The sequence below is a fragment of the Amblyomma maculatum genome, chromosome 2, assembly GCF_055883805.1.
Source record: "Amblyomma maculatum isolate TAMU_Amacu chromosome 2, ASM5588380v1, whole genome shotgun sequence".
NCBI classification, from domain to species: Eukaryota; Metazoa; Arthropoda; class Arachnida; order Ixodida; family Ixodidae; genus Amblyomma; species Amblyomma maculatum.
The window spans coordinates 83,970,652-83,981,753 of record NC_139345.1 but is presented as its reverse complement, the minus strand read 5'-3'; the positions used below and the strand labels follow the sequence as shown (position 1 = coordinate 83,981,753).

General features: G+C 47.2%; 1 protein-coding gene across 1 annotated transcript; it reads right to left on the bottom strand.

Moving 5' to 3' along the window:
* Positions 1–369: 369 nt before the first annotated feature.
* On the bottom strand, positions 370–8,956 carry LOC146199165 (short-chain dehydrogenase/reductase family 9C member 7-like). The gene is made up of 4 exons (XM_084594618.1): positions 8,415–8,956; positions 4,845–5,090; positions 2,206–2,532; positions 370–840 (listed from the first exon to the last, which is right to left on the bottom strand). Exons 1-4 carry the CDS (start codon positions 8,829–8,831, stop codon positions 607–609), a joined length of 1,224 nt encoding a protein of 407 aa, XP_084450744.1. The 5' UTR covers positions 8,832–8,956; the 3' UTR covers positions 370–606.
* Positions 8,957–11,102: the final 2,146 nt, after the last annotated feature.

The following is an 11,102-nucleotide window of genomic DNA, read 5'->3' as shown; positions in this document are numbered from 1 at the left end:
GATTTGTTGAGAACGAGTACATACATACTTTTTTTTTTTCTTTAGAAGCCACTCATAGTTGCACAGGAGGTGCACAGACCAGCATTTCTAGACTCGAGCCATACCCTTCGGAGAAAGATGCTTATGTACTGATCGAAAGTCTACTCTGATCACTTACCGTGCGCACGGAGTAGCATCCACGGAGGCACCGAACTACTGTAGTTCCAGGCTGTGTGGAAATGGTGCTGATGGCACCGAAGGTGAGACCTCCGCAATTACAAGCAGTCGTATAACAAAACTACACTGTCTTCAGCTAAGTTGGAGGTAAATATAACGGAAGACATATCAGGGCCATCTTGTTTACTGCGTTAGAAAAGGAAGATTTTTTTTTTTTTTTTTTGCAGGAGACAACCACAAAGAAAGACTCTTTATATGTTCAGGTACATGTTACGAGCAGTCAACATTTTTATTGCCAGCTATATAGTCTGCATCTTTCGTGCTGGTCGTTTATATGTTGCATTCAAGTTATATGAATTACACGTTGCTTAAATGCTGTGCAACTTTTACGAAGTTTAGTTTGTTCGCTGCGGGTAGCAGCGACACGAGGTATATCTTCGTTCTAGTCAGTTAAGCTTTCATCAATCCGGAGACTTCCGTGAGCCAAAAGTCCGTGATCTCGTCAGGCAGCATGCGGAATCCAGCGTACAGAACTTTCCGGCTGAGCTGGTCGGGCTGGTAAAGCTTGCTGGGATGCGTCGTCTGCACAGAGTCGAGCATTTTTTTCGCCACGTCCAGGACGACGGGGTCCGGTTCTTTCGTTATTATCTTCCGGATATTGGCCTCCATCTCGTCGCCGTAGCTCTGCGTGCGAGAAGACCGCTCAAAAAATTCTCGATTGCCACATGCCAAACACCAAAGTTCAGAAAATTAAATGAACCACTGCAGGAGATTGGAGCTTTATCAAGCCGCGTGCGAGACTTTTTCCCCTTTCTCCTCAGCCATTGTAAACGACTGGAATAAACTGAAAACTGAAACTGAAAAATATTTGAATGCTTTTTGTTTTTTTTCCGTCTAGCTTGTTTGAAGAGTAAACGCCTTTTTTGTAACGTGCTGGTATACGCACTGAGAATGGAAGCGTTTATAAAGCTATAATTCAAGCATATAATTTATAATCATGCCTCCATCAAACATAAAACCTATTATAGGAATTCGACGTTCGGATAAAGGCTTGACTGCAGGACGTGATTCCCTTTTTCTCCGAGTGGGGGGACGTAAATAATTGGGAAAGGGGGGGGGGGGGTTATTAGGCAAACATTTTTTTTTTTTCTGATAATTGTACATTGAAGTATTTTTGGTTCGCAAATAAGTTCTGAAAATCCACTGTGCCACATAGGACTATCTCCGCCATCCACCCACAACTGCCTTTTATAAGCGCTGCCAGTAACTGCACCTTTGAGATGTGTGATGTAGCCATGTTTAACAATATTACTGTCTTTTGTCTTTGGTTAATTTCGACGCGATATCACCTCTGTAGTATTGTGAAAGGTGAATCATACTTACCGTTACATAAAAGAATTAAATAGGAGCTCATTGATTGGTGAGCGGTAAGACATGCAGTACCGGGTGCTAGCTGAGACGACTGCAATAGCGTACAAAGGTCAAGCTTTTTTTTTTTCTTCTTGTTAGACTCATTAAGACTCATTGCGACAAGCTTCATAAAAGAAAGTTGGCACCTAAGTGTCGTCATTAGAAGTTGTCAAATCTGCTGAGCCTGTATTCACTTTAATTCGTGTATATATATATATATATATATATATATATATATATATATATATATATATATATATATTAGCGGAAACGGGGGCAATTTAGTGCGAACTCACATGAGTAACTTAGTCCGAACGACGTTACGTAGATAGTACCAGAACACAAATCTGTGGTCTACGTATTGCTCTGATCTTCGCTGCACTGACATCTACGGTATGCTTCGCGATGAGGGAAAATTTACTGCTAGGTAATATTTTAGTCCGCCATAACGAAGATACCTTATGGTTTATTTGAAGGGCTTCAGCTCTACACTCATTCAGATCACTTCAAACGTCCTTGTCGCAGGCTAAAATGTCTGTTATAACAGAAAAAAAAGAAAAGAAACTGTGCCGCAGTAACTTATTCCCGTGTACTCCATGCGGTATTTTTAAAACGTGGTCGATAGTTATAAAGGCTTACCCGAGAGTAAATGTCCTTGGTCTCGTCGGGAAGCTTGTCCCACATGTACTTGTAGGACTTGAGCAGTGAGCTGGGCTCGGTCTGCGGGAGCCGGTAGAGGTTCGGCTCGATGCCTACCACGTAGATGCCGAACTTGAGCACTTCCCGGCGCAGAACCTCGGTAAAGCAGCGTACGGCATACTTGCTCATGCAGTAGGGACCCGTGCCGGGCATGGCTATGTGACTCCACACGCTGTTCACAATGACGAAGCGCCGTCCGCAGTAGGGAGACTCGCGTAGCAGGGGCAAGAACACCCTGGCCACGCGAGCGACGCATATCACATTCACCTGCATGTTGCACGCGAACCAAATTGTGATTTTTCTTGTGCACTGTCGCAGCCACAATGAAATGATGCAAATGCACCCCTTTGATCTTCACGAGATGTATAAGAAACCGCGCTTGCAATTAGGCCCTTCCGAGCCACCTGTCGCTTCACTTACCACTCGTAGGACGCTGTGCATACTTTTCGAGGCCTACGTGTCTGTGCTCTCCCTGCTAAGGAGTCATGCAGGGGGATGTACTGCTAGCGAGCGTCAATGTTGCGTATGTCATTAGAAAAAGTTGCATTGACAACCCTTTTTTTTTCGCAGACAATTGTTCTTCGGAAGACGAAAATATCTCCTGAAACAAGGACACAGATAAAAACAAAAAACAAAATTTATCTCTTCATTTTTCGACTTTAGGGCAAGCATGAAGTGCGTGATATTGCTGGCATATTACGTGGCGTCAGTACCGGTATGATGGCTCCCATGACTATGAGTCATGGCAGGTCACATTGGTTATGTCGCTCTGTATCTCTGCTTCTATGCATAGCAATCACCCTTTATTTGGTTGATTGGTTGGTTGGGTTGTAGGTTTTAACGTCCAAGAGCGACTCAGGCCATGAAGACGCCGTAGTGGAGGGCTCCGGAAATTTATACCACCCGGGGTTCTTTAACGTGGACTGACGTCGCGCACAGCACGCAGGTGCCTTGCCCTTCGCCTCCACCGAAAAGCGGCCGCCGAGGCCGGGATTCGATCCCGCATCCTAGGACACAGTTGTCTAGCAACCTAACCACTGTGCCACCATGGCGGGGCTATCACCCCCAATTTCTGGCTATGAAATTAGTCGGGTTCAGTTAGAACATGCCATCCTTTTAACACCCACGCATCAAGTGTCACGCTAGTCATACACAACTCATGTTCCCGCGAAGCGGGAACATGAATTGTGTATGACTAAGTTGTGTATGTTGGCTTAGGTTCGGCTTCGTGTTTGCCCAGTGTTCCCGCTTGCATCTGGAGCCAAGGTCACTCACGGCGCGCTGACAACGAAACCTAAAAGCCTTTAACTATTTTAACTATTAAACGTCCGCCTAATTAAAGGAGAGAGAGAGAGAGAGAGAGAGAGAGAGAGAGAGAGAGAGAGAGAGAGAGAGAGAGAGAGAGAGAGAGAGAGAGAGAGAGAGAGAGAGAGAAATCTTTCTAGTACTTTGAAATTTTGGTCGGGTGATTTGCTCAAATCTGGAAAACCAGCGTCGACGCAGGCTCTCAGACTCTCGCTCACGGGGAAGACCCGTTTGAGCCAACCTCCTTCCATTGTGCATGCCTGGTTTCTACATATGAAGATCCTTCGAGGTGCTCGAGGCAGTCCCAGATAATGTGTATCAGCTCAGAGGTCTCTCCAAGTGCTGGGCTCTTGTCGACATTGTATATTCCTGTGGCCGATTGCGTTATATTTAGCTGGGCTTGGACTGAAAAAAACTAGAACCACAAAAGCCCAACCCCTAGGTATAAGAGATGCTACTTGAAGCACAAGCGCAACAGATTAAGACATGATGGCTAGACCAAAACTAACAGCGAAAAAAGTCAGACTATGTATTCTACTAGCGAGTATACGTTCTATAAAACAACACATTGAGACCAGACTAACGGATGTACAATAATGTCAGCGCGCAAGACTCACGGGATCAGCTCTACACATGAAGCACACTGAACGATATCTCTGACCTTACAGTTATCTTGTTTTTCAGTTATTCTAGTATGCTTGAGCGTTTCGATTTTAAGCAATAAGAAGCGGAAAAGATGATTGCAGTTGCACCAATCTTTAATCACGTTAAGTCCAAATATAGCCCAATATAAAGAAATATATTTAAATTTAAACAATACCAGAATTCTTGGTCTGCTTCCAAGGAAACAATTGTTTTTGAGTCGCGCTTTATGGGGAGAAACAACGTGCTTTTGTTCACTGTGAGATTTTACATTCAGTTGCATATATATATATATATATATATATATATATATATATATATATATATATATATATATATATATATATAATGTATGTAAGTGTGTGTTTCATGGTTTGCCTGGCTCTGGACATTGTGTTCTCCAGCTCTATTGACCAGATTTCTGTAGTAGGAATATTGGAATATCACAGACTCTGTTACAACTGGGCAAATTAATCAGTCGCAAGCAAGGCTTCGGTAACGGCAGCCTCGCTTTCTTTAAAGCATGACAGACACATTGCCACCACAAATTTAATAATTTCTTTCTAGAGCTACACCATGTCGTACCGATGGCGGGAACCGAAAAACGCTTTCTGTAATCTATCTAACCTGACCTCGTAGGTCCACCGCATGTCCTCGTCGTCGTACCACTCCAGCTCTCCAAGGGACACCACGCTCAGGTTGATGATGACGGCCCACAGGTGAGACTCGTGCTTGCACAGCGATCGCACGCGGTTCTCGAACTCGGCCAGTGACTCGGCCTGCGTCACGTCCGTCTCCATCACGTGGATGTTGCCCGAACCATGTTGCTTGAGCTGCCTGGCGCCGGGGCTCTGCTCGCTCACGCAACCGGCAACCACCTGCGCGGACCGATGCGAAGTGTAACGCTGTGTCAGAGAAGGCACTTACACTCGGCGAGCCCGAAACGGTGGCTTTAGTAGCATATACGGGAAGGATACCAGAGTTTTTTGCAATGTACCTATCTCTGATTCTTGAGAAACGGTGGCTTTAGTAACGTATACGGGAAGGATACCAGATATTTTTTGCAATGTACCTATCTCTGATTCTTGAGAAACGGTGGCTTTAGTAGCATATACGGGAAGGATACCAGAGTTTGTTGCAATGTACCTATCTCTGATTCTTGAGAAACGGTGGCTTTAGTAGCATATACGGGAAGAATACCAGAGTTTGTTGTAATGTACCTATCTCTGATTCTTGAGAAACGGTGGCTTTAGTAGCATATACGGGAAGGATACCAGAGTTTGTTGCAATGTACCTATCTCTGATTCTTGAGAAACGGTGGCTTTAGTAGCATATACGGGAAGGATACCAGAGTTTGCTGCAATGTACCTATCTCTAATTCTTGAGAAGCAAGATGCACCCCCCCCCCCCCCCCCCTAAAGTGCGAAGAGGCAATAGCCATTATAGCGCGGTGGATCGTAGCCGTCCACTATGGCACCTCTATCTCCCTCTCTTCTTTCACTCCCACCTTCCTCCCTTCCTTTACGGCGTGGTACATGTGTCCGTGGAGAATTGTGACAGACACTGCACCTTTTCTATCCTGTAAATCAATTTCAAATGTCGCTGATGCCTGCTGTACTAACGCCTCCTAGACATCTGGGTCTGCTTCTGCTTGCTGTATGGCGGCTTTCGAGGAAGCGGCAAATGGAAGGCGTCGCACAGACGCTGGATCGGACGCTCGGCGGAGTCAGCTTCGTATATGCATGGATGGATGGATAACAATTTTTTGTCCGCCATAAATGGAGGCTCCTTACTCCAAACCCCCGACACGCAGGCCTAGGGGACGGGGGCTGGATCCCCCGCGACTAAAGGCTAACAAAGAGATTGTGTCTCTTCGCAGCCTCGCCTCCTGCCGGACGGCTTGTTGCTGCCGAGCGGGGGTCTTCGCTCCGCAGCAGTGTGCTACGCCACACCCTTCCTAAATCTTATAGCGGATGAAAAGTTAGATTCTCCCACCCGATTTTATATCAAGAGAGCCATAGGACTCCCGATGTGCACCGCTGCGGAGAAACTCCTTTCGTATATGCACGAATCACCTAGTGACGTCATGGCCTGTCATGAAGGTACATCGCGAGCCCCTTGTCGAACACAACCAGCATTTCATTGAAGGCCCCAAAGCTCACCGGTGTCCTATAATTAGTTTACAGGAAAGGAAAGGCGCAGCATCTATCACTCGCGGAATCCCGCTATCATCCTCACGGCAGACAAAGGAAATTATGAAGAGCGTTTCAGGATGCAGTGGAGGCACTGGAATAGATGTATTAAAGAGAGTAAAGAAAATGCATTTTCCGTCAGGAGCTAAGACCTTTTTTTAAATTACACATCGAAACATTACCAGTAAAGAAGTTCTTGGAGGGAAGGGGCATTTTTTTTTACCGTGGGGAGCACATTGCTTAATCTGTAAGCAGCCGGTAGCAATAGATCATGTTTTTTTTTACATTGCTGGGAAGAGGTATACTTTTGGGAAGTATTACAACGGACCCCAAAGAAGGAGTTTCCACTAGACTCGCACGGCATTCGATATTTAAACATAGAGAATGAGGATGGGGTTCCAAAATGTGACGTAATTATGCTTATGGGCCTCCACTGTACATGGCGCTCCAGAATGGCGCTCCAGAATGGCGCCTTATCACTGTGACAGGAATGCCAGACATGCTCAAATTTATTTTCGAGAGAGTATGCAGTGGTTTATTGCCATTCAAAAAGTGGCTGCAGAACCTCCCGAGTGGCTGTTAAGGGTAGAGCTTTTGCTGTCGCTGCGGGAGCTTTAAAGCAACGAGGCCAGTCTAACACTGGCTGATCATGAAGAACTGAACAAGGGTAAATGGGGCTAGCCTCAGTTAGCAGATGAGCCAACGTTTCGACAAGTGGACTTGTCTTCGTCTGGCGACAAGTCCACTTGTCGAAACGTTGGCTCATCTGCGAACTGAGGCGTGCCCCATTTACCCTTGTTCAGTTCTTCTTCATACCGTGCAAACCATCTTCTTCCTTTCGTTCTAACTGGCTGATCATGACATTCATTCACGTACATTACCTTGTGTGTCTTTTTTCATGTTTTGACCTTAGTTTCCTTTCCTGTGATGTTGTGTGCCAAAGCCAGGCAATAAAGTAAAAAAACATCCGAGGCGTGGCGCAGTTGGTAAAGCGCTGGGCTGGGGATCTAAATGATGGGGGTTCGATTCTCGATGGAGACAAGGTTTATTAATTTATTTTTAACTCTCGCTCTCGAAAGCGTGGCACCTCTGCTGACAACCTTCTGTCGACAACGATGAGGCATTAAAGGTTTCGCCTTAAAGGGCCACTGTCCAGGGAAGGCCCTTTTAAAAGGCCACTGTCCAGGAAAGGCCCTTTTAAGCAAAGGAGCCCAGTGTTTCGATCAGGTACCGGAGATAGTCTGTGCAAAATGCTACAGTGACACGCGCGCCGCAAAGCATCGAAAATACAATTCAAAGCTCTCTCATGCTCTCCTCTGGGAAGCCAGCTTCCCCGTTTCCTGCGCTGGCCCGACGGGCCACAGCAATGACGTACGTACCGCGAACGATGTCCATTGGTCCGTCTGACGGGAGAAGGATGGGTGTCTACCGCTCGCTGCGCGCTTTTCCCTCGCCACTACCAAACTGAATCCAGCGGCGCGTGCTCCCTCGACCGTTTTTTTTTTTTCGCGCTCGCGGAGAGCCACGCCCCACCTCCCGCCAAACGCGGAGGAGGAAGGGGAATTTGCATTGCGGAGGCTAGACGACCTCAGGCAGGAGAGTGAAAAACCTTTGCGAGGGAACGGAAGGAGAAAGGCATGATAGAATCGGGTGATTGCGGTGGCTGTAACTGCGTTATTAGTTACTCTTTTCAAAAACATTTTGCGGCCTTGCGTTCTAGGGGCGAAGTCGCACAGTCACCGGGGAAGAAAATATTTTCGACCAGAGGGTGGACAGTGGGCCTTTAATATGCGGGGGAAGTGCAGCTGGCGAGTAGAGAAGAGAGGTCATGCGATGCTTACAGAGCATTTGCTGCGCATTCTTCGCCCTCGTGAACAGCAATCACCTTTCTGCATTTGCTTTACACATATTTACTTAAGTACAGCCGCAACATCACTGCCGCCCTGTCGGCGAAAGTCGAGTTTATAGTGGGCGCCCCGGTTAAGAGCTTCGAACACCGTGACCGCTTACCGTGAACCCTCGTCGGATGAGCTCCATGGCGAGCCGGTTCCCGTAGCCGCTGTCGCAGCGCGTGATGACGACGATCTTGCCCTTGGGCGCGACCACCTTGTAGGTGAAGACTTTGAGCAGCCAGACTGCCGAGTAGTGAGAGACGACCACGACGATCAGGGCGAGCGAACACATCTGCGCCACAGTGCGTACCAGGGGCACCATGTACAGGATGGAGAACAACGCGGCGGACATGACTATGATCATGGCTGCGTAGCCTCGCATAGTCACTGCCTTTTTCGGCGCAATCGGAGCTCTTGTCTGGCTGATGACGCTGCTGCCGGTGGCGCTCCTGCTTCTTTTTCTTCTCTGGTAGAACCACACTGCGTCCACGAGTGGATTGTGGGACGAAACTCGGCTTATGAGGCCCTTGTTCATTATCGTTGTTTTGACTCCCTGACCACGGCTCGGTAGTGAAATATCATTTTTATTTTTGAAATTTATGAATCGCACGAAAAAAAATCAGAAAGAAAAGCAATTGCGCAATTTCCTGAAGGCATTAGCGCTCCTCACTGCCTTCGTCTTGTCTACAGAGTAAGGTCAGAATGATGTACAAGATGAGATCGTATAAACTTATCGCAATGGAAGACACATTTAATGCGCAGAACATGTATATTCTGCTTTTGGTACCTACTAAACACTCACGCGCTTGACTCAGGCTGAACTATTGGTCCCTGGAAGACAGTACCGACCATGTTGTTGCATCAGAGAATGAGAGCTATGCACCCAGGAGCTGTGGTGTTTTAATGCAGAAGTGGTTGTTCCTATGACATCAGTTTCAAAATTTAATGCCGAAGGGAAAGCATAAGATGGATTCCTCATAGTCCTCGAGTTCATCCCGCGCAGCTGAAAGCGAGATTTTTTTTTTCTTATTTGTTAGCAATGGTTTGATGCAACGTCGTTTCATGTTGGGGTTGTGTTCATATTGACCGAGAAATGAGCGGATGTTCGAAAGACTAGTACGACGAGCTGGGGGCCCCAGCGTGCATTGGGCGCAGTGTTGCTCACCGCTACATCGCGTAGTGCAATCCACAAGTGAAAGCGCACTATGAAGATAGATGAGCGCAGCGCACTGCTCTGTCGCTATCTGGTTACTCTGGGTGGACGGCAAGAAGTAGACACCAATAAAGTTGGATCACTTTATTTAGATCACAGATAACTTCACAAGAGTTATATCCCTACAAGAGGCGCCGTAACTTCGCTGCATGGCAGTAAAAGAGATTTATTCTCGCTCTATCGGTTAAAAGCCACCCTCATTTTAAAAGTAAGTTTGTGCTCATATTCGTATAAAATAATTTTCTTTCAACAGCTTTAATTGTTGACCTTACAGATATTTTCAGTGACAAACACTCGCGGGAGTGTGAGCGAAGCTTCGGTGGTTATTTAGCGCCGAAATGAGCGAACGACTGAAAGAGGAAAGAGGTGGAACTGTCGTCCGGAGCTTCACGTAGGCACAACAAATCCATCGCCTAGGCGACCGTCCGGTGTGCAGCATTCGTGATCGTTTCACGGCCCGCCGGAGTGCAGTGATCTCATGTAGTTTAGGAAGCATAGAAGCAGCAGCTGCCGATGCAATTTCAGGGTAAGCTCGTTTGCCTCTGCATTTCGACAATGCGTGATTACGCCGTTCGGTAAAATGATTCATGCCGCTATCCCGGAATATAAAAGAACATTTTGCGATCTTTTTCCGACTCTGCCGCGGTTCGGCGACCTTGTAACATGCACGTGGTCAGAGCACATGGCAGCTAGCGGAGGTAATGTAAACAGAGAAAACGCATTTGAGCAAGTCGTGCACTGTAACGCTTATTATTCAGAAAAAAAATTTTTGGAGCGCGCGTTCATGGAATCCAGAACTGCCGCTTGTGGATGGCAATCCTGTGAATCATTTGGGGACATTTAGACGCACGCCACCACACTTACACTGCCTCTAAAAAGATACATAAATTGAGAGCCGGGTTCCGTGACCTTACCTGAATTAATGCCAGCTCATGGCTTTGTATTAGAACCGTTTTTCCTCGCGCCTAATCAAACAATGCAACCAAAACAGACAAACCTAAGAATTGCAGGGCGGTTAGAAGCAGATCTTTATGATTTTCCTGTGCTTCGTATGAAAGGTAAGGCACATGTCTTTGTTCGGACCTATGTCTTTCTTCTTCTTCGGAATGGAAGCATTGGTTAAACAGAGCAGAAGTCGTTTCATATTGTCACGACTGAAGTCACAGGGAGCCGTGAAGGTACACGTAGCCGAGGACCAGAGAATAAAGTCGGCTTGTCGTTCCGATCACAGAGTCCAGCACCAGCGCGCCGCTCGTGCCAACAACAACAGCGGAATTCAGCGGCCGAGCATACTGGCTGCATCGCTGCTCTAGCAGTTTCTCCATGATCACAGCTTCAGCCAGAAACGCCGCGACGGTGGTGGGCGGGTTCCGCACGAGGCCGGAAAAAAGCTGTTCTTTGACGCGGTGCATCAGGTGCCGCACCTTCTCCTCACTCATGGACGGGTCGGCGCGATGGCAAAGGCGCATGACGTCTTCACGTACACTGCGACCCCTTCGTTCTGACGCTGAACTCGAGAGGTCAGGGCACGCTCGGCATTCTCTCGGCGGTCACTGTTGGCGGGCGTACCAAGGAGCTGGCTTCGGAAGGCCG